This window comes from Mus pahari, chromosome 9, assembly GCF_900095145.1.
Source record: "Mus pahari chromosome 9, PAHARI_EIJ_v1.1, whole genome shotgun sequence".
In the NCBI taxonomy this organism is placed as follows: Eukaryota; Metazoa; Chordata; class Mammalia; order Rodentia; family Muridae; genus Mus; species Mus pahari.
The window spans coordinates 85,087,394-85,111,917 of NC_034598.1; the positions used below are offsets into that span (position 1 = coordinate 85,087,394).

Below are 24,524 nucleotides of genomic sequence, written 5' to 3' on the forward strand. Positions count from 1 at the left end.
TAAATAAATTTTAAAACAAAAGGAAAAAAAATATGCCTGCAAACAAGAGACATAACCATCCTGTACAAACTATCAGGAAAGCGAATATACATACCAACAGATAAAATATAAACTGCCCGTAGGCAAGTAGTATGAAATGCAGGATGTCTTACATTAAAAAATAAAAAGGTAAAGTAACTGTATATATCTACAGAGTAATAAGAGCCTTAGGCTAACTTCAAAGCTGTAGAAAAGGCACTTGAGGACTGGGCATGGTGGCACATGTCATTATCCAGCACTTGGGAGGCAGGGGTGGATTGCCTCCACCTTGGGAAGGTGGATGTCTGAGAGTTCTAGGACAGCCTGGTCTACATGTGAGCTCAAGGACACCCAGGGCTAAATAGAGAGACTGCCTGGAAAAACGAAAATAGTACAAAGAAAAGAAGGCACTTGAAAAATCCTACACCTTACCATAATAAAAGTATAGAGAAATTAGGAACAGAACGGGAACTTTCTTGGGGTGAAAAGGGGTATAGGTAGATACCCCACACTGTGTACTTAATGGTATTTTTTTCCTCTTTGCCAAAATATGAAACAGGAAAAGGATGTCTGTTCTCACAACCTCAATAGAGCCCTAAAAGGTCTAAGCCATCCCAACTGGGATGGGAAAGGAAATCAAGAGACCTCAGCTGAAAGGAAGGAGTGAGGCACTTACAGGTGATATGATCTTGTACACAAAAATATAGAAGGAATTAGAAAAAACAATGGGATGGCTGGAGAGGAGGCTCAGCATTTAAGAGCACTGTTACTCCTCCATAGGTCCTTAGTTAATTCCCAGAATCCACATAGTAGCTACACATAGTAGGGGATCTGATGCCCTCTTCTGGTGTGCAGATGCCCATGCAAACAAAACTGTGGTTTACATGAAATAAATATATCTAAGTAAATAAGTAAACAATTGGAACTAGTAACTGTTCAGCAAAGTTGTAGAATTAAAAACAAACAGTAGCATGAAAAATAAACGATATTTATGTATCACTATATTGAACGTCTTAAAATGAAATTTAGAAAACAATTCCATTGAAATTTTTTCAAAATTAGCACAAGCCCTGTGTTCATTCCACCACCCCCCCAGAACCACCAAACATATTTTTAGAGAAAAGAATACTTCAATTTAGAAAGATCGTAGCATATCTTTTGAGCCAGTGCAACCATAGCATGTGTGTAACCCAACCTTAGAAAGGCAGATGGGAGACTCCAAGTCCCCGGCTAGCCTGAATTACAAAAGAATACAGGTAAAGCAGACTTCATTAAAACCAGATATGGCTGTGTTCAAACCTATATGTTTTTAAGACTTGTACTCTTATTTTATACATGTTTTGCCTGCATGTGTATCTATGCGTGTACAGTGCCTGTGGAAGCCAGAAGAGGACTTTAAGCCCTGTAGAGCAGGAGTGGGTTTACCCCTAGGCCCATGGTCTCTCTGGTCACAGGTTCTTGGCCTCATTTTTTAAAAAAAAGATTAATTTTATTTATTATATGTAAGTACACTGTAGCTGTCTTCAGACACCCCAGAAGAGGGCATCAGATCTCATTATGGATGGTTGTGAGCCACCATGTGGTTGCTGGGATTTGAACTCACAACCTTTGGAAGAGCAGTCTTAACCACTAAGCCATCTCTCCAGGCCCAGTTCTTGGCCTCATTAACAGTACCAGGTATAGGCTCCATCTCATGCAATAGGCTTTAAATCCAATTAAATATTTGCTGGTTACTGCCATATCATTAATGTTACTACTGTAACAATGGGCATATCTTACAAGAATGTCATTATTGTAGTTCACAGGGTTTGCAGCTGGGTGAGACAGATGTGTGTACAACACTTGGGCCATGTGTCTAGCACTCAGGTCATGTGTCCAGCACTCCAGCACTATGGATGCCACCAGGAGGGCTGAAGCTTTCAGTTGAGCGCCAGTTCAAATTCTCCACTGTCTATGCCACAAATATGTAGTGTCTTCAGCAACGGATCTAACCTTCAAATTGTGGAAAGTAACCAAGTTGGTTACACTGTATGGGCAATATGCTGTATTGTTTAGGTGGACGGTGGAACCCCATTGGCCAAGAACTCAAGATGTAACCCATTTGGGGGGTTTTATTTGGTAACACAATATGCCTAGCTGGGGTACTGTCTTCCTCATCCTATGGTGACTATATATAAACTCTTCACCTGTCTTTCAAGAGGCCTTTAGTGTACACTATCTCCATCCCAGACCTCTCCTCTAGCCTGACCTCCCATCCCCATTAACCCTCCCATCTCAGTTCTCCTTTATCCCTTCATAGCCTGGGAAGAACCACTCCTTCCCTTAGTCCCTGACTAGCTACCTAACTTCTGTGTGATTGGCAAACAACCCTTCATATCCAGGGCATAAAAGCCAGCATCCACATTCAGAAGATGCAGGCAGGCTTCGTCTCCATGGCCTCCGTCACCTCACAGGGTGTTTGTTTCTATCTCCATCCAGCTCCCTGCCTATTTCATACTTTTATTTTTCTTAACAGCTAAACAGTTGTGTACTCCTAGTGTTCCTATGTGAGGTGTGGTGGGGGGTGGAAGGCAGAGAACAGAGAATTCCTGCCTTGCAGGCCAGGCAGCCTGAAGTACAACGTGATAAGGGACAGAGGCTCTGCCTCAAACAAGATGGAAAGTGAGAATGACCCGATATCTGAGGTTTCCCTCTGACGTTCACATGCTCATTGCGTCATGAAGGACACACACACACACACACACACACACAGAGAGAGAGAGAGAGAGAGAGAGAGAGAGAGAGAGAGAGAGAGAGAGAGAACACAAAACCACAAACCCCTTTCTTATTTTCATTCCAGACACATCTGCAGCACAGGTATGAAGCTAACTACTGCTGAATTATTGCAGGGTTTGCACACAGATTCTGTAGACTAACATCCAAAAGCATTCCTCAATCATCACTACTGAAAAGCTCCATACTGTAACAACGAGACCAAAAACACCAGCACATGACTGTGCCGTGCTAGCATGCCGGAGTGCTCACTGGCATCATTTTCAGGGTACCTCTGATGTGGAAAGAACCATCATCATTCCTCTCCACCACGAGATGATCAATATGCACAGTCACAGGACTTGGCTGGAGGGACACTGTGCTACTCCGGGGACTGTCATCCTACAGGTAAAGAGAAAATATTGTCATGTTCTTAGAAAAATAAATGAAACTAATGAAACAGTCAACTTGAATAATCATGATGTTATAGATTTATATAAATACCTTTAGTTACTATGTCAAAAAAAATTGTCTGCACTATTTTCCCTTTCTAAAAAGGATCTCTGTAGCGTTCACTGTCGGTATTAGTCACTCGGTTTCATAAATTCTGACAGACGACACAGTTTAGAAATACCCTGATTCAGACACAAATCCAAGTCCAGAAAAGGCAATGTGAACATTTATGAAAAGCTAACTGCTAACTTACTTTCAAGTTTATCTGTGTGTTAGAAACCTGTATCCTCATCGGCATCACTGCTGCAGCACTTTCATCCTCCAGAAAGTGTTGGATATTCAAAAGCGAAGAGGTAAGGAACTCAGTAGCAAAGTTCTCTATGTGGCACTGGAGAAATCCATTTTTTTCTGCAAGCAAAGAGTGCACAACAGCACCTGGCCCACTTTCAAACCTCAAGGAAATCTCAGGAGAGGATTTAGGATGAATTATAGCTTTCTGGTCAGAACCTGAGAAACAAACATAAAAAATTGTAATTTTGTAACTAACACTACCAAAAAAGGACACTGCCACATATTATAGTAAATAAATTATTACCATTATATGCCATTATATTATAGTAAAAAACATCAAAGACACTGCATATTAAAGAAATCTATGAAATAGTTTTAATATTTACTAATTTAAATGACTATATTATAAATAAAATAAATAAAAAACACTATAATTTCACTTTTTCTCTTTAATTTTTAAATACACTACTGGCAACTTTTCTATATTTTCTACTTTTTCATAATAGGAGTAAATTCATGATGAGCTCTGATAGGATACACACTTACGATTCTACATCCACATGAGTACCCGGCTATGTCTCTAAGAAGACAGGTAACTATGGTGAAGTGAGTCTTATGAAGGCTTTGCATCTTCCTCATTAAATTAGGGTCTTAAACAATGAGAAAGTCTAAAGACATGTCATTGAAACATTCCTGAAGAACACTTAAAACGGAAATTATGGTAAAGAATATCTAATTCATATATAATTACATTTAACTATGGGTTGATCTTGTTCCAAGAAAGAATTTGAGTTGGTTGAGAATGGAGATAAACACTAACATAAAAAATAAATGTTTAAACCTCAACAGAGTCTTATACTGTATCCAATGTAAAAGGATTCCAGGAAAAGAAAACTGACATCAATTATGTAGGAATAGAAACTAGTGGGATATTTTACTTATTTATTTTATGCCAACTAGTGTCACAATAAACAGAAGAAAACAAGTACACAGCACAGCAAGGACACCCCACAAGGAGACCCCACATAAGAAGGGGCGAGCCGGTAAAGACAAACTCCAGCATCTTCTGTTTTCAATCAGTCAAGACAAAGTATTTTGGTTAAAAAGGCTAAAAAAAGGCCTGGAGTCTTTTTTCCAATTTTCACTTACTCTTCTCTCACAAATGCATCCTGACTGCAGTGCCCCATCCTTCTTCTCCTCCTCCCAGTTCCTCTCTACACCTCCCCTCTCCCCAGGTCCACTGCTCCTCCATTCTCCTTCGGAAGAGTCAGTCATCCCGAGGATATCAACCGAACATGGCATAACAACATACAGTAAGACTAGGCACAACCCCTCATATCAAGGCTGGGTGAGGTACCCAGTAGGAAGAGTCAAAGACACCCCGACTCCCACTGTTAGGGTTCCCACAAAAACCCCAACTAAACAACCACTGCAAGTATGTAGCAGGCCCATGCAGACTGGGATGGCCACACCAGTCTGTGTGAGCCCCTGTGAGCCCTGCTTATTATGTTTCCTTCCACCTCCCAGGATAAGAAGTAACAGCATGCTTTCTGGTATATGCCAAACTGTATTAATTTCTATACATTATGTATCATATAGAATTCTATACACACAGCAAAAAAAAAAAAAATCACTGACATCTTATTCAATATGGTCTCCCTTCAGCTGAGTCATAATGACAAGGGCAAGACTATTAGTGAGCCACATATAGAACACAAAATACATTTAATCACATTTAAGTATTCTGTGTAAAACATAACCTTACCAACTGGACGGTTACCAAGGTAATGCCGCAGACTGATGTTGCCTAACTGACTTGGCGTCACCTGGTTCACCTGCAGACAGACTTCTGTGTCTTCCCCTCGGATGTCAATTTCTCCATTAACACCAGTGATTCTAAACACCACAACTGACATCTGTCAATGGGTGTATAAATACAGTTAGTACTCCATGTAATTCCGAAAAAAATTAAGGAAATAATTAGCAAATATAAACCTCAACAAATACAGTTCTCATTTATTAGTCAAGCCACCCTTGGGGCCCACTGAGCCTGGCTATTGCATTCTATAGCTTGAGTGTCTCTAGTTCAAAATCAGAAATGGACTTCTTTCCACGGGACAGGGCAATGCCACAAGTAAGAACCTTCCCAGCACCAGTTTCACACGACTCTCAGAACCTATATGATGCCACCTAGAGGCTGTGTGCAAGCAGTCTAGGAAACATAATCCACTTTGGGTTTAGAATCAGCTTCCATGTTCAAGATACCACATATGGAAAATTCCAAAATCCATCAAATTCTTAAGTCCATAACTAGGTCTGGACTCAAGGACTTTGGACAAAGGATGTTCCGCCTTTGTAGCCGAGCTCCAGAGGCTTCTGTCCTCCATCAGTAAAGAGAAAGTATCTGCTTACGAAGACTAATAATGTGACATGTCCTTATGAATGGATGGTCACTAAAAGGAGGGTTTGTCTACATTTTTTTTCATAAAGCTTCACTGTGTCGGCAAGGAGAAACTAGCATCCTGTCTATCTCGTCTGTAGGAGGACACTTACTGTGAGGACTGGATGCCATCTGAGCTGTCAAACTTAAAACGTTTACATGAAAGTAACTAAAAATCGGTCAAAATATAAAAAGGGGAGGAGACAGAAAAAATGCACAGAACGCTCCCCTCCCTTCTTCAATACAAACAGAACAGAATTAAACAGTAAAGCACAGGAATAGCTAAGCGAAAAGAACTGTCCAGAGCAGAAGTCGCAACTAGACCCTCCAGCATGTGAGCGGCCATCTTATAAACGGAGTTCCTCAAACATGCGTGCACAAAGCATGAGGGACAGGTGGCCTTTCTCCCTACAGAACACTGGGCTGTTACCAGATCATCGTGGTTCTCCTGTGTGCCCTCTGAGTTGGTGCTGATGGCATCTGGAGAGGCTTCCCCACAATTCTGCATATTTGCACTTGTGTTCACACTCTCTGCTGGGCTCTGGCAACTTGTATTTGAGTTCCTTTTCATTGCTGTAATAACACACAGGTAAATTAATAAACTAAGATCTGTTTATACATGTTCCAGCAATGCTTATATTTATTCAAAAATGGACTAGACCCTTTAATGCTTTCAAGCAAAGCCTTGTTTAAATACCTCTAAGCAAACAGGGTCAAATTATGGCCTCTCAGCAAATGAGAAATGATTTCCTATAGTAAATGCCAGAGATACTATGCTGACTAGATTTATGTCAACTTGACACAAACTACAGTCATGTGAGAGGAGAAAAACCTCACCGAGAAAACTCCTCCCTCAGATTCGCTGGGGATCAGCCTGTAGAGCTGATGGGGGACAGTGTGGGTCATGCCACCCCTGGGCTGGTGGTCCTGGGTCCTATATGAAAGCAGGCTAAGCAAGTCCTAAGAAGCAAGCCAGTAAGAAGTACCATTCCATGGCCTCTGCATAGTTCCTGCCTCCAGGCTCCTGCCCTATGTGAGTTCCTGCCCTGACTTCCTCCAGTGATGTTCTACAATCTGGACGTGCGAGCCAAATTAACCCTTAGTCACTAACCTGCTTTTGGTCATGATGTTTTGTTACAGCAACAACCCTAAGTCAGATACTAAGGTCCTAACTGTAGTGAACTAACAGTGACAGTGATAATCAGAATGAATTGACAGGCAAACCTCCTCCTGCTGGGGGACACTGCTGTAATGCGGAAGTCCTGTCAGCCTCACATCTCCCCACTCCGCACACCGCACAGATCCAGTCTGAGACCCTCCTCTCTCTTCTCCCCACCCTACAGCAGCCCCAATCACCTCTCACATGAACTAAATACCATGTGACTGTTCTCCATTATTTTCTAGCTCTCTCAAGCTATCTATGAGAAAAGGAATAAGATCATTAAGTGTTATGTCTATCACAGATTAATACTGTAAAATACCATAAAAGAACTAAAACTCGAATGAAACGCAAGACACAAAAACTATACCCCCCACTCAACTCTGTCTTTACTACCATGTAACCAACTGGCTTCTATCCCAGACCTGGCAGTGTGGAACGTTAAGTAGTTATTCCACCAGATATGGTGACAGAGAAGGTGTATGTGGCGGCAACTGTGGTCAGTGATGTTAACAGAACATTTCAGAGTCTTTCTCACAGTCCAGGGATAAGGTGTCTATGATTTTTGCTAAACTGTACAGAAATAAAACAGCTCTCCAGGCCCAGATATAACACTATGAAACAGAAAAACATTCATCACAGTGAAGAAAGTAAGACCTGGGAACAGCAAGGTGGCTCAGTGGGTAAAGGTCACCATGCCTGACAACTTGAGTTTGACACTCAGTGGAGGGAGAGGAACAACTCCTATAGGTTGCCTTCCGACCTCTACTCATGCCATGGTACCCTGCCTCACACTCCCCGATAGAGAGATAAATGTAATTTCTTGAAAAAGAACTAAAGGAAGGGAAAAACGACATGTAGACAAACTAAACTGAGGTCAAATCATAAAGAACATTTTCAAAACGGATTAAGAATTCTAAATTTCACAGCCTTGAAGCAATGAAGATTTCTGAGATTAAACTGGAAAATAACATAATCAAATTTCTACCCGGGGTAGTAATCTCTTTCAAGGGACGAAAAGCAATGCAAATGAACAGAAGTAGACACGAGGAGTCCTGCTAGCAAAAGGACAGCCACTAGGAAGTCACAGCTAGGAGGACAGGGCTGGACGTTCAGAAATGAATCATTCTGTCTGTCCGTTCGATGTCATTAATAACCATGGGGTACAACTTTAAGTACTTACATAGTACTTCTTGTAAGCGATCCTATCTAGTGAGAACTCCTACAGTGCGCTCACTTACCCTTCCCCAGCAACACATGGCTCTCACTTCCATCGCTCTCTGCCTGCTCTTCCAACACCATGCTGTCCAGGGAAAGGGTATCCAGGGAGACCTGTGAGGCGCTCCTTTTCATGTTCTTGTAGGAAACAGAGAGTGGAGCTGGGGTGGGTGGGCAACGTTCCTTAGATTTAGCACTGTCAGCAAACAAAATTAATGGAAAATTACGCCAGGTATAGAAAAGACTTCACCTTCCACTCTTAGTAGCGGTGGGGAGAGGGAGTGTCCCTGGAATCCCAGAACTGGGAGGCAGAGGCAAAAGGAGCACTGGAGTCCTAGCCCCGCCAGACCACGGCAAGACACAGGCCTGGCAAGGAAGCCAGCATGTAGTAAAGGTAGCATCACATAGCATCCCCAAGCAAGTAAGTGCTAAGTAGACCAAAACATACAAGTTCAAGGGCTTTCTCAGATTCTGAACTCAGACTCTTAATCCTGACAACGCCACACTTTTTTTTCTACTCCCAAACAAAAGTAACAAAGAAATAAACAAGCCAAAGAAATAACAGAACTAAAACCACTTCCATTCCACCTGCACCATTACCTGAAAGACATCTGGGATGCAGGCGCTCTGGCTGGGGGCGCCTCCTCTTTACTACTCTCCAGGTTCTCAGAGAGGGGAGCTGCTTCAGGAAGGAGGTCTTCAGCTCTGAAGATGGAGTGGATGGTGCCAATTCCCTTATCAGTTACAGGATTTGAAGGTGGGTTCTGGTTGCCGTCATCATCCAGGGAAAGCCTAGTTGAACCATCTCTGTAGTTTAAGACACTATCTGAGTCTGTGCGAGCCACATCCTTTGTGTGACTGCCTTCTGAGGTCATTTCTCCTGAGCCACTCTTGTGAGCAAGTCCACTACTTTCATCTTCACTTATTTTCCCTAAATGTTTATCTGATACATAGTCTAGAAAAGAAGTGCCTTTTTGCAGGTTTGTGTCACTGGCTGATTTGAAAAGCAAAGGATCCTTTAAAGGGGCGTGGCTGAGGTCAACACTCATTGACCTGTTGTCTGACATGTGATTGAGAGTAGCATTTCTAATTCGATGTATACCACTACCACCTTGTTTTCTCCTTGAAGACGAAAACCCCCCATTTTCTGCTGGCAGGAAGTCAGGAAGCAACGGGCTCCCGCTTTCAGAAGCAGGAGAGCGCAGAGTGCTCGTGTGAGTCACTGGATGCAGCAGCAGGGCAAGCTCTGCACTGCGAAGTAAAACTCCAACGCAAACAGAAGTCTGGGAAGCAGGGCTTCCAGTCACAGCTTCTACATCCTTCTGCAAGGTATCCGCAAGCAGAACGAGAGACTCATGTATGAAAAGCAGCAGCAGATATTGGTAGTGATTGATCTGCATACTGACATGTTTATGAACACGGACCAAGACATGAACATCCGCATCTGAAGAGGAAAACCTTAACAATGTGTCTGGTGACAGTCTCTGGCCACCATTTGTCAGAGGCTCAGACTCTGTACTGTAATACTCCTTCAAGAGTTTCTTCCTCTTCATTCGGCCAGCCAGATCACTGGATTCACTTTGTGAGGTATTAAGGGACACTTGATCACAAGTCTGGAACTCTTTCTGTAGCTCTGCGTATCTTGTTGGCTGGCAAATCCAGATAGACAGAGGGAAAGCATCTACAAAGCTTACTGGCCGCCCCTTCCCACTTTTCATCCCTTCATAGTCTATCCAAAACTGGGAGAAGTACACCGCCCACACATCGGTGGCAGCAGACGTTTTAAGAGTGTTTTTATTCAATTTTGGGATAATATTCCCTTTATAAACCTCATGCATTTTGGTATCTTGTTCGTGGGCATGTCTCTGGAAGATGGGATGTAGAAGATTAAAACTGTCACAGGACCTGGGAAATCTAGTATAAGTTTTGCTAAAAAAGTCACACTCTTTAAAGTCTTGACACAAAGCTTCAAGATCAGAGTGGCGGCAGTTCGGACAGTGCCTCGTGTTGGTGGCTATCATTTCAGAGCTCTGAATAGACACTGTGTGAGGCTGATCTTGATGGCAGCCTGCCTTCACTTCAGAAGGAATGACAAACTGGAAGGAAAAACAATTGAGTTCAGTTTACAAATCCCTACATCATGAAAAATACAAAAAACTTGGCATTATTTTTATTGTTTTAAAGATTTATTTATTTATTATATGTGAGTACACTGTCACTGTCTTCAGACACACCAGAAGAGGACATCAGATCTCATTAGGGATGGTTGTGAGCCACCATGTGGTTGCTGGGATTTGAACTTAGGACCTCTGGAAGAGCAGTCTGTGCTCTTAACTGCTGAGCCATCTCTCCAGCCCAATACTATTTTTATTAATTCTTTCCTCTACAGATATAAATTACAACTTTTCCTTCTGTCAAGTCTTATAATAAATTCAAAAAAAGATGGCTAACAAATTAGCCACTGAAAAAGAGAACACATACTGCGTGAGCTATCATGTATATTAACAATGTTCATGATTATGTATTTAATCATACAATAATCAGGAAATGAAAATTCAGGGTTGAAGGCTGGAGAGATGGATCAGTGGTTAAGAACACTGACTGCTCTTCCAGAGGTCCTAAGTTCAATTCTCACAACCACATGGTGGCTCACAACCATCTTTCATGGGATCTGATGCACATTTCTGGTGTGTGTCTGAAGACAGCTATAGTGTACTCATATACATACAATGAAGAAATAATTCTTTAAAAAAATTACAGATATGGAGGATGTAGCTCACTGATAAAAATGCATGTATAATATATAAGGCTTTAGATTTGATATCTGGCACCACAGTACATAAATGGATAAATAGATGCATTTCTCAAAACTTACTAAATGTTTGAGTACACAGAAGAAAAGCACAAAGTGTGAAGAAGCAATATTCACTAGTTTTGTTAAGCTATTTTTAAGTCCAAGTGTTCTAGGAGACTGAAAGAATGGCAGCAACTGCACAGACAGATGTCACCCAAGTCAGTGTTCCAGGCTGCGTGAGAGCACACAGCTGTAATCGTAGCATTCTGGAGAACAGGCAGGGTCACTGAGACAGTAAGACTAAGGCAGACTTACTGACATAATTCTCAAGAGTGAACTGAATCTAGTCTGTAAGTGTTCCTAGCAAAGAGTCTAAAGTGGTTTCTGGGTACTGCTCATGCCCAGAAAGTGTAATGATCACTGTTTAGTTCTGTCTCAAACACTGTTAGAGAACATGTTCCTTTATGCTAAGTTGAGAAGATTTTTCCTTATATGCTAGGAAATGTGGACTATTATCTGCACAATATTTTTTAAAAGAGGCTACAACACATAATCTATCAACAATGGACCCTGCGGTAAATTGTCAGTTATGTCCACATCTTATTCTATTTACTAAACTGTACTGTCCTTTAATCTTTCCCCCTTAAAACCTAAGATTGTACACAAATCACATTAGTGACTACTTACTTACAATACAAAGCAGGTTTTGTCAACTTTAGACACTAATAATGGGATGATATGAACAAATGCAACTCATACACTTTAAAATTTTTGTTGTATACTTAAGCTTTTCTAGAAGGAGAAAAATGTATAAACCCTATAACAGGAACAAAAAGGACTAAATATTTTTTAAAACTGTTTATGTGACAGTTATTTGTTTATTATTTGCTGTCACAGGAAGTTTGTGGAAGTCAGAGGACAACTTGCAGGAGTCAGTTTTCCTTCCATAATGTGGGACCTGGGGACTAGGGTCAGGTAATCAGACTTGCTTACAAGTCCCCTTTACACGCTGCACCATCTCACTAAAGATTTACATTTTACTGCTATCGCTTACTTTTAAATGAATACAAATCAGAAAAAGAAATTAAAATCATAAATACACAAAGGTAGAGGAAACACTCTCTTAGATTTCCTATAGCTGAGAATCAAAATTCAATCTTAAATTTCACCATAAAATTAAATTATAATTAAGCTTACTCACATCTGAACAGCATTTTATATCCTGGGATTATAACAATCAGTCAGTTTTAGATCTATAAAAATGGCTTTGCTCTCAGCTGGGTGTGGTGGCACATGCCTTTAAACCCAAGAGGCAGAGGCACAATACCTTTACGCATTAAGCCCCACTTGTTTACACAATACCTTTTTAAGCCCCACTTGTTTACACGATACCTTTAGCATTAAGCCATCAACTCGGATGTCAACATGCTCATCGGATTTTGAGCTGTCATTCAACTTGTACACAGCCATGAACTGATTAAGACTTTGTTTTAAATCCAGCAGAAACTGGTTTAACCACAGAATGCTTCTTTCATCTACAGTAAACTGTAGAGCATTCAGCTGGCTATATAGGTTGGGAGATGGAACTGTGGAGAAAAAAAAAGTGTTAAACTCCATCAATGAACAGACAGTTATGTTTCCATAGAAAAGATAGCCTTAACAAGTAATATTTTTCCTTAATCAGTATTACACATGAAGCTAGATATGTGACTAACAGCAAATATAGACAAAAAAGATATTTTTCTATGCTTCAAGAACTGAAAAAAATATAATGTAAATAAAATGCATAAACAGGGAATACTGTTAGATTCACAGTGAAGCAAAATAAAAATACATCACCTTCTTAAAGCTCGGTGTCGAAATTATGGCCTGCCTGTAAAGCCTGCCTATCTATCTATCTATCTATCTATCTATCTATCTATCTATCTATCTATCTGCATCACACTCTCTGACCTATAAAAAGGTATGCTGGGCAGAAAGCCCAAGAGGAGAGAGCATGCACAGCCACTCTCCTCTTTAACAAAGGCCTAGAACAGAGCTTTCGAGTACAGCAGTAACTGAAATGTCTCAGATAATCCATTACTATACACTCCGTTTTCTCCCACTAAACTAATGCTAATTACAGGTTGTATCTCTTCTGAAACCGCAAGTATATTAATCATAAAACCTACAGGGTTCAGAACAGCTTGATGAGGTCTTTATTCTACAAGACTAAGAATCCTGAGAAAGGAACCCAATTATCCAGGAATACTTGATACTCCAAGTGAAGCGTCCTATAGTTTCTGATAACTATGGATATTTTTCAATGTATTGGTACTGCCTCCTACAGAACCAACTCATGTTTTTAACTGAATACATATAGGCTTGGTTTTTTTCTCCTTAAGCCCCCTTTTTTCTAGAAATGAGGCCTTTTCTACCATGCCTCTCCACCATGATGTTCCGCACTCCCAAAGCCTAAGGCCAATGCAGTAGATGGAGAATGGGCTGAAACCTCTGCTACTGCCCCTAAGTCATCCCCGTCAGGAGCCCTGTGGCTGGAAGAACTTGAAAGACAGAAGGAGTAGACAGTGAGATGAAATCACTGGGGCACTGAGGGTGATGATAAAGACAGGACACAGGTGGACAGGCACGGTTACTGGTCCAAGGATAAACCATAAGAACAGAATGTACGGCCTGAAAGTAAAATGTGGGCTGAGAGAGCAAGTTCCTTCTTCAGCCCAGCTGAAATTTAGTAGGGATGGGATAGGCCAGTCTGGGGGGGAGGTGGGGAGTGGATGGCCAGAGCACAAAATGGCAAAAGAGACACAGCATTAAGTTTATATGCAATAACTAAGACATCCCAAAGAAAACCCAAAGCTTCTACAGCCACCAGTACAGGCATACTTCATTTTAATGATCTAAACTTGTCTAACATCAACAACCTTCTATGCATATAAATGTCTTGATTATTAGGTAAACATGCCTAGGCCATTTGTAAGGACACAGTAACTATACACATATGTTTTCAGGTGCTAAGAGGGAACACTGTACAGAGCTTCCCTCTGTTGTGAAGGCCTGTAGTTTGAACACTAATCTGAAGTACGTGAAACGCATTCAGGTCCACAGAATGAAAACAAGGCAAGGAATGTAAAGAGTTAAAAACTCTGAATGTTTCTGAAAAGTACAGTCGTAAGAGATTGAGACAGAAATGGTGTGCTTTCTCCATCCTGGAGCTACAGTGAAACTTTCTAAAGCAGCAGGCACAGTGAACACTGCCATGGGCTATGCTAGTTCCTCAAGTGTGATGGATGCTGACCACTAGAAGCAGTAAAAATAGGTTGAAGATCATTTTGGGAGTCTGTATTAAAAGTAAAATATTTGGACCATTATTATGGCACATGCTTTTAATCCCAGCACTGAAGGCAGAAGCAGGAGGATCTCTGTTAGTTCAAAGGCCAGCCTGGTCTATAGAGTGAGTTACAGAACACCAGGAATACACAGATGCTATATCTAAAAAATTAAAATTAAAAAAAAGTAAAGCAAGAAAATAGGTGTATGGGGTGTATGGATATATGATTTTGAGATTAAAGTTAGGATTTACAATGTTATTTAAAAAGAATGTATACACACAATTCCAGATCAAATTAGGAAAAAAGAAATATAGAAATATAGAAAAATATAGAAAAATATAGAAAACCAGAATATTGCACAGGTTGATCTGCGTTTGACTTTGGGTACTTGCACCTATCTCTTCACTCAATTCATAAAAGCAAAGAAGACTCCGTGAAGGTCTACCCCATATGCTTTATGTTACAGACATAGAACACAGAAGAAATAAGGTATGTCCAATTCCATTTAAGTTTCTATACACGAGGCAGACATAAAATGAAAAAGTTGTGATCAGAAACCAGCTGTGATGCTGAGGTCCTTGCCTTTGGGATTAAAGGGAAGTAGAGTACATAGAGAATGTTTCACACTCAGGAAAAAAGGGAATTTCTAAAGAGAGACTGTGATGGCAGCAACTATAGATGACCAGAAGTCGTCCCCACACGGGCAACCCAGGGCTCCATGTGGCATTTCTAACGGGCTCTCCAGATGACCATGTAGCTCAGGGATACTTCCCTGCTTATTTGTTGCTCTGGCAGTTTCTGCTTGTCTTGGGTTGGTGGTACTGAGGACTAAAAGCAGGCATCACAGATGCCAGGCAAGCATGGCATAAAGTCACATCTCAGCCCTCAAAACAGTCCTAACTAGCGAGAAGGAGCCTCTCCTGGGCTCCTAAGGTTAAGGGAAAGGGGCGGGATCCAAATCAAATATGACAAAGAGGCACATGTTAAAAACAAGATCAAGAATACTATTCTTATTTTTATGAGCTGAACTGTACACTATGCCCCATGCCTCTAAAGTGCTTCTGTTTACGTTTTAAATTCAGCACCTCAGAATGTGACTATTTGGAGATGGAGCTCTTGAAGAAATGAAGGCAAGGTGAGCCCATATGAGTAGGCCCATGTCCCACATGGCTGATGGATGCACAGTGGTGCACACTTTAATCCCAGCATTAGGAGGCAGAGGCAGGATGCCAACCTGGTCAATAGAGCAGGCCAGCCAGCCAGAGGTACAGAGTCAGACACTGTCTCAATTTGTTTTGTTTTGTTTTTTAAAGTTATAGCACCTGGAAACTAGCCTTTACCCCAAAGAAAACAATCCTTGGAGAATGAAATATTTTAGCTAGGTATAACACCATGGAGGGATTCCAGCAAGATCAGACAACAGGCGAATGGCTGCCATGGATGGCCTGGGTGCAGCACACTGCTGTGGGAAGGAATATGAACAGGCCATGCCTGCATTTCAGGTGTGCTCTTCCGTCACTTATGAGACCCTAGAATATACTTCAGCCTATCTTAACCCTACCTTCTTAGTCACAAGAGGAGTTAAGAGAAACAACTCTTAAATGCACACACAGAAGAATGGTGGAAAGCAAAACAAAAACTAAACAAACAAACAAACAAACAAAACCGAAGGATTCCATGTCATCCATTTGGTACAAATAAACAATAGCATGACAAAATACATTTCTCTAAAGTGATTTCTAAAATGCCTTATTTTAAAATAAAAACAAAAATTATTTCAGGAGCATAAAACTCCTACTGAAACTAAAAGCCTATATTAATATGTCAATACTGGGCTAGGGAGATGAGTGAGCTGCTCTTTCAGAGGACCTGGACTTGATTCCAAGTCCCCACCCATGTGATAGCTCACGACCATCTGGAACTCCATTTCCAGGGGATCTGACACCCTCTTCTGGCTTCACTGCATACTATATGCAGGTGGGGCACAGACATACATAATAAATTAACAATATCTAAAATATTCATCAAAAAATCCAATACTGACAAACAGTATCAAAGCTCTCTTACTTGGAAAATCCTTCCCGTCTGGGTAGTAATACTCAGTGAACTCTACATAGACAGCTGGCATTTCTTGTGGAAGATACAGAGATTTTTTGTTGCAGGAAATCATACTTTTAGGGGAAGATCGACATTGTTCTGCTGTAGAGACCTGAGAAAACAAGTTTGCTTAAATAAAAACTTTCCAAAGAATTTCTGCAACCTACATAGCCATCACTTTCAAGCCCTTACAATCACCTCTGGGCCGGCAAGAGGGGCATGTGGGGAAATGTCCTTGCTGCCAAGCCTGCTGACCTGAGTTCAGCACTGAAAGTCACATGGTGGATGAAGAAGACTGTCTCCTACAAGCTGTTCTCTGACCTCTACATATATGCTGTGTTGTGGGCAGGGGTGTGGGTGTCAGTGACACACTAAATATATAAATAAATGTACAAAAAGAATACCCAAAATGAAATAACCATGAGCCATTAAGAAAACTCTATAACCAATTGGATCTTTATCAATTAAAAACTCAACTTTTACACTATCTTCAATAAACTTACTATTTTGAGTCTTTAAAATGACAGGGAAACAGTAATAAGTGTCAATTCTTAGTTAGTGTAGATAAATAAGTGGCAGATTCTGGATAGAGATGGGAATCAAAGTCAGAATATTTCTCAGTCTCTTCTTTATAATGTTTCATAGATTCTCTATTAACATGAAGGAGATTTAGAGAGTGTGATACAGAAAAGAACTACGCAGAAAGATGGTGGTGGCAGTCACACACTGCGAATGTATTTAATGTAAACAAATAGTAATTTTAAAGTAATTATAATGGAAAATTGTGTCAATTTTATAGAAAGAATTGATGCAAAACACAGTATAATATAAATAGTTCACTCAAAGTCATTTGATCTCTTAATTGTTTTCCATGAGGACTATTATTTTTAAGGTTCTGGTTTTATTTTATATATATACATAAAATATAAATATATTTTAAACTATGTTTGTCAAATGGCTCATTTGTAATTAAGTCAAACTAATGTATGCATACTGGGCTGGAGATGAAACTCAGTTGGCAGAGCACTCACTTAGCATATACAGACAACCTAGACATGGTGGGACCTAAAATCCAGGATTTTGAAGATGGAGTTAGGAGAAAAAGAAGTTCTAGGTCAACCAGAGCTAAGAGGCTTGCACACTTGAGAGCCTCTATAGCAAAAAGAGTACACTAGTTCTCAACTAGGGAAGTTGCATCAATTTATTTATGGAGGCTAAGTTAGTAGGGTTAGAAATTGCTTTCACTGTTTCATTTCTTCAACAAATGTCTATATTCCTTTTCTATTATTACTATTCCTGTGTGTGTGTGTGCAGCTGTGCACATGTGCCATGGTACACATACATGTAGCAGTTGGAGGACACTTTCTAGAGTCAGTTCTCTCACTCTGTCACGTGGGTCCCTTGGACCAAGCCAAGGCTTGGAAAAAGCCACCTTAGCCTGCTTAGCCACCTGCAAACACCACACGTATCATTTCTTGTATGAAGCATTAGTAGAGTATTTTTTTCTTTTGATAATGTTTCTTTTTGAAATAATCATTTTCTGGTTACTTGTACAAATAGATTTAAGGGAAGTTACATTGTATAATTTAAAACCCTTCTACGCATTAAAGAAACAAACCCTTTTCAATATTGTCAACTTAATAAACAAAAGCATATTCATATTTTAATTGTTAAAGTTATTAAAATTATTATGGAAATATCACTAATTTATGTCTTTTTAATTTTGTTGTTTTTAAACTTGGGGGGCAGAGGCAGGCAGATTTCTGAGTTCGAGGCCAGCCTGGTCTACAAAGTGAGTTCCAGGACAGCCAGGGCTATACAGAGAAACCCTGTCTCAAAACAAACAAACAAACAAACAAACAAAAATGTCTCTAGATACAGAGTTTCTTCACCACTCCATGAACAATTTGAAAGAATGAGTAATTGCCCTCCATCATTTTCCTATGGATTTATTTAAATGTTAAAACTTAAAGTCTACTTTAAAGCTAGGTGTGTGTTGCATGCCTATAACCCCAGCTCACCGGAGGTAGAGGCAGGAGTAAAGACAGCTCAAGGCTAGCTAGCCTCAGCTACATAGGAGACTCAAGGCTAGCCTATGCTACATGAGAGTCTGTCACAAAGAAAAATAAAGCAATCAGCAAGTAAATGAGCTGCATTATATAAACAATTTGTAAAAAAAAAGAAAAAAGAAAAAAGCTATTGCACAATAAGAAAATAATCAGGGCTTTACATATACTTAAATGAAACTTTTCAGCAAGACTTACCACAATAAATGCTAACACTGTATAAATGATTATAGGAATCTAAATGTTTTTATTTTTTAAAGACAGGTCAAATATAAGGTATTGTTCCTGAAGATGGAACTATCAGGGTATGTTGTGTATTACAATGATGAGTGAATAAAGGATGATCTCAGTATGCCTGAGTAAAGCAGGACATGTGAGGCAGAGCCCATCACAGAGACATCCATTCACAGCAGTTAATCTACAAGGAGCAGTTAATCTACAAGGGTTGAGCACAGCAAGAAAGGTGTTTTTCAGCTTCTTCCACACACACCACTGTGCTCTACGAAATTTGGTCTCCAAGTGCTCTGGGCTTTGCTCCTGGTCCCTAGAGATAACCAGAAACCATAATTTCCTATTCACAATGTCAACTGATAGAGTTATGAAAACCAGAAGAGTGTGGGTTGGGCTGGTAACACTGGATAGTCCTCTTAGTGGTTAGAGGTCGGGAAAAACGCTGGGTCATCTTCCATCAAACAACTCCAGGATGGATCAACCACAAAGGCAGTACTCCAAGTACACAGCGACACACCTGCACTGTGGTGCTAGGGAGGAACCCAGGGTCTTCTGAATGCTAAGGAAGCTCTCTACCACTGAGCAACACTCACAGCCTAAATTGTACTGGAGGTTCCCAGACTGTACCCTGTGCATTGTTTCTATGACACATTCTACTTTGTATTCTTTTTCTTTATAATCAAAATGAACATAACAGATTTCAGAGAGACCTGGGAGGCTTTTAGGCACAGCACTAAGCTGAGTGTAGTTAGGTAACCCCAGACTGTAACTGGTGAAGAAGCCTCAGCACTGATGACAACATGAGCACCACACCCTTGACGTCAGCTTGTGTCAGTCAAGCTGGGTAACAAAAATCAGCAAACTGATAGTTTCTACCCCAGATAACTAGATTTCATAAAATCAGTCTAGATCTTTAAAGATAAATGGTGGTAATAGTTAACTGGGTTGCTTATACAATGTAAAGATTTTATACATACCTGATATATATTGAAATCTGCAAGTCTAACAACAACAGAACTAGACATGAGCTTAGCTTTTGATGGTTGAGGTAATACTGAAGGTGTTTTAGGAGTCCCTTTCAGAGTTGAATCTTTCTCTGTGAGAAACAAAAACTCCTTTTAGTTTATTACAAAATTACTTTTCATAGGTAATCTGCTTACAGAAAGCTACTAGAAACAGATGAAAGCTAAATTTCTCAAACAAGGTAATATACATGGATACAAGAATGCAGGCTTTTATAATGATTTTTTTAAAACAAGAATCATATTTTCAATTACATTTTAAGCCACTCTCTCAGAATTTTAAAGTGAAAAATTAACAAGCCACTTAAGAATATAAATATTCTAAGTGGTTATTACTATTATTGGTTATATTAATCTTAAAAGCAGAGAGCTGACTCAGCAGCTAAAAACCCATAGTTCTCTTACAGAGGACCCAAGTTTGGTTCCCAGTACCCATGTTAGGCAGCTCAGAGCTGCCTACAACTTCAATTCCAGGGGATCTCATGCCCCCCCTAACTTCACAGGCATTGTACTCATGTGCACAAACCCATACATAAACATATACACATGCACATTATTATACAACTATTAAAATTTTAAAATAATGCTTAAAAATAATATTTACAAAAATATATCCTCACCCTCCCTTCCTCTCCCCCACCCCACCCCCATCTGAATATCAGGGGCATGTCATTAGGTGAAATACCTGTTTGTGTGTGCTGGGGAGAGGCATGTGTTGGGGATTTAGGAGGTGAGCCTAAATTACGGTCCTTCATGGCCTGCTTAAGCATTTCAACGTTGCATTGGAATTCATGTAACAACTCGTTAGCCCATCCGTTTTTTGTTTTAGTTGCATCACTGAAATACATCCAGTGACTGCAACTATCTCCTGCAAAACAAATACGAGGACCTTTACTGCATGCATGATTTTTATTCTGTTACAGCAATGGTTTTTATAAAACAGTCATTTTTCTCAAGAGAGTCAGTTTTCTTTTCTTTTCAGACATGGTCTTGATTACAGGAGAGCTCACCATACCAGGCTTAAGTCATATAAATATATACAGTTTAAATATATATATATGATATATACATATAACTACATATATATTTATACCATGTATATGTATACTTTTAAAAAAAAACAAGAGCAAGCCAGGCAAAGAGCATCAAGAGCACATAGCCTAGAGCCCACACTTGGTGAGATGATGCTCAACTCAAAGCTAAAGTGTAGGACAAGTGTCATTAGATGCTCAATTAACTGTCAATCATCTACTATAAACCATCTTAGAAAAATACCAAGGGGAAAAAACCTTTCAAAGACTTATTAAGTGACTAGCCATAATCTAGTACATGAAACTGATAAGCTGATGGTTATCAAAACATTTAAGGAAAAAACAAAACTTCACAATACAATTACCAATCATAAATAGTTACACATTTTGAGAGGACAAAACAAAAATCAAGATTAGGTTTCTTTGTAACAACTTAGAAAAGTTTAAGGTACACACAAAAGTTAAGAAAAGCTGCTCTATGACTAGTCTTGTCCTCTGAAATAAAAACAATCTCCACAGTTAGAGGCCTTGCTCTTCCTTTGAGATAATGCTTCCTGGTGTGACTGATGCTTCTCAGCTGTTATCCTCCTGCCTCGCCACTGTGCTGGAACTATAGGCCTGTGACATCCAGCTGACAGCTTCTGTAAACCTTACCCATGAGGACAGGACCAGAAACACAGCCCTTCACAAGAAACCAAGACAAGCAGCAGAGTTTCTAAATCTGTCTGTGCTGATACAGAAATGATGGGCACTGACAGGAAAAACATAAACAAAACATTGTGACTGCTTTTTAAAGTCCTGTAATATTTGGGGTTTTTTCTTTTCCTTTCTGGTTTTTTTTTAAGATTATTTATTATATTTAAGTACACTGTAGCTGTCTTCAGACACACCAAAAGAGGCCATCAGATCTTATTACACATGGTTGTGAGCCACCATGTGGTTGCTGGGATTTGCACTCAGAACCTCTGGAAGAGCAGTCAGTGCTCTTAACCGCTGAGCCATCTCTCCAGCCCCTGGGGTTTTGTTTTTTTGTTTTTTGTTTTTTTTCTTATTTGTGTAAATTACAAAATGAAAAATAATGTACTACCAAAATTTAAAAGATTGGTATGATAGCCAAATTACTTAATTTGGAAATAAATCATCCTATTTTAATAGTTTTGGATATTTGCAAGAAAAGAATATATGCATATTTGATGATTAAAGAGCATATTAAATCTTACTGATGAATTTAGAAAATACAGAAAAGTGGAAAAAAGTTCCAATAACATTTAAAAATTCAAACTATTGACTAATGATTTGATTTGTCACAACAAAATAATACAAATGAATGTTACTATAGTCTAAATTTTTATAAGCTGTAAAAAATGTATTTATGCTGGGTGTTACAGCAGATGCCTTTAATCCCAGCACTCAGCAGGCAGATTCTGTGAGTTCGAGGATAGCCTGGTCTACAAAACCAGTTCCATGACAGCCAGGACTACAGAGAAACCTTCTCTCAAAACAAACCAAACAAAAATGTATTTATTATTTATTTAGATAATTTTATTTATTTCTCCTCCTCAACTGTGTGTGTGTGTAAGAGAGAGGGAGGAGAGGGGGAAAGGGAGAAGAGAGGGAGGGGGAAGGGAGGGAGAGGGAGAGAGGGAGAGGGGGAGAGAGAGATGTTGTGGATCAAACCCATAGCCCAAACACACTATTCAAGTTCTCAACCATTTAGTGATTCCTTAACCCAAACCAGTCAGTTCCTAACAAGTGCAGTTTCTAATAATAATCTACACCTCAATATAGTTCTAAGGCAATTCTATACTCTTGGTAAAATGCTGCCAGAAGAAAAATAATAACAATATCTTGATCTCTTTTCTTCTTAATAAGTTAAAACATACAGATTAAATTTGAAAAAAATAATTGGCTATGTCATTTGAAAAGCACGTTTTGCATATTTTAAATAAATTATTATACACACCTGCTTTATGATAAGGATAATAGTCTATGGTCAGCTGTGTGAAAGAGAGTTGCATAGCACCTCCACTAACACGTCTATTTGACTCTGGGAAGAGAAAAGGAGAAGGAGAAACACAAAGCAAGTATTAGAAACACTGAATTTACCATTAAAAAAGCATCAGGAAAACCAGAGTCCAAGTAGCAATAGCAATTATACAAAGCCAATGTCATCTGTTAGCCCAGTTTCCACCCATCAGTACAACGTGGCAAAGCTCCCCAGTCCTCATCCGGACCTCTGAAGCAGCCGGTGAGGTAGATTGGCAGATAAGAACACTTGCCATGCAGCCTGATGGCTGGAGCTCAACCCCAGGACTCAGGGTGGACAGACTCCCAAGATGCTGACCTCTGACCTCGACATGTTCAGAGTTGTTTCAGAACTCAAAATGTTTTCTGTTTTGGTTATATAAACGTGATATGATATGTACATAGCATATTCAATAGTTTCTGAAGTAGTGCTCAGTAATAGAAAGTATTCTACAGCAAAACCTGCCAAACAGGTAAAATAAGTGAGGTAATAGATACATCTTGGTTAGGTTTTACCACAGATAAGTTTTCTGCAAACTGATGAATGTTTCAGAGTATTTAGAATTTCATAACAGCAGAAGTACATGGCAGGGATGGAGAGCAAAGAAAAGATTTAGGGTCTGTAAAGGAATCTGTGGTCATTTTCGGTCTACTTTGAGACACTTGCTTTATAGTTGTCATTTTCTGCTGTAGACTTTAAGGCATAGTAACAAAATGTGATGTTACAGCCAAGCGTTTCTTGCTCAGTACTTTCTAGGCTCTGCCATTCCTGCTATTAATTACTCCCTCCACAGTCCACCAGATGATGTCTTCTACACTCCTGCTTTGCCTGATAACTAGAATAATTCTAGGTACTCAGGCCTTAATAGTTAATTAGCTTTAAAACCAGTAAAATCCAAAGGATGTTCTGGTATAGGCCTGAAGAACCCAGGTCAAATACCTCAATTTTAAGGCGATCTCCAGCTTGGTTCTAAACCCTGGCCCTGAGTTAAGCTTGCCTGAACTCTCCCAGTCAGTGGGCCACTGACACTGTGACAAACAGAAACATCAAGCACTGAAAGTGTGGGACCTGGATTTTCTAAATGACCAAGAGCAGCTTTCTGCCTGCCCTGTTACGGAGTCTCCTTAGTAAGGATAAAAACAAGGACATGGACTCACAGGAATCTGCTTCCTTACAAACGGCTGGGAAGACGGGGCAGGGGACACAATGTTAAAGACAAAGACACAGTTGTCTTTATATGTATAAAGAGCATGGATTCAGGGCTGGAGAGATGGCTTAGAGGTTAGGAGCACTTACTACTCTTCCAGGAAGGTTTAATTTCCAGTACCCACTCAGCAGCTCACAGCCATCTATAACTCTAGCTCCATGGGATCTGACATCCTCTTCTGGCTTCCAGAGGGACCAAACGCACACCAATGCACAGACACATTTGTAGGCAAAATACCAATAGAATTTAGCTTCATGATAGTTATCACAATGCTCAAAACATACTCACAAAGGATAGGATAACATTTATAGATAATTTCAGAAGATAATTCTAAGTTATTCAAGGATGTCATGTATTAAATCTTTGTTGTTGTTTTCAGACAGGGTTTCAT

At 39.9% G+C, this 24,524-nt stretch overlaps 1 protein-coding gene across 2 annotated transcripts in view; it reads right to left on the minus strand.

The window, feature by feature from the left end:
• Positions 1 to 24,524, minus strand: part of Uhrf1bp1l (UHRF1 binding protein 1 like) — a 73,331-nt gene that overhangs the window by 5,180 nt on the left and 43,627 nt on the right. For both annotated transcript variants that reach the window (XM_021204753.1, XM_029542291.1), the window contains 11 exons: positions 22,864 to 22,947; positions 20,555 to 20,737; positions 19,825 to 19,943; positions 16,521 to 16,662; positions 12,517 to 12,710; positions 8,931 to 10,426; positions 8,354 to 8,526; positions 6,384 to 6,526; positions 5,279 to 5,429; positions 3,476 to 3,729; positions 3,063 to 3,171 (listed from right to left, as the gene is read on the minus strand). In XM_021204753.1, the coding sequence (XP_021060412.1) occupies positions 3,063 to 3,171; positions 3,476 to 3,729; positions 5,279 to 5,429; positions 6,384 to 6,526; positions 8,354 to 8,526; positions 8,931 to 10,426; positions 12,517 to 12,710; positions 16,521 to 16,662; positions 19,825 to 19,943; positions 20,555 to 20,737; positions 22,864 to 22,947 (3,048 nt within the window). The remainder of the gene's footprint in view (positions 1 to 3,062; positions 3,172 to 3,475; positions 3,730 to 5,278; positions 5,430 to 6,383; positions 6,527 to 8,353; positions 8,527 to 8,930; positions 10,427 to 12,516; positions 12,711 to 16,520; positions 16,663 to 19,824; positions 19,944 to 20,554; positions 20,738 to 22,863; positions 22,948 to 24,524) is intronic.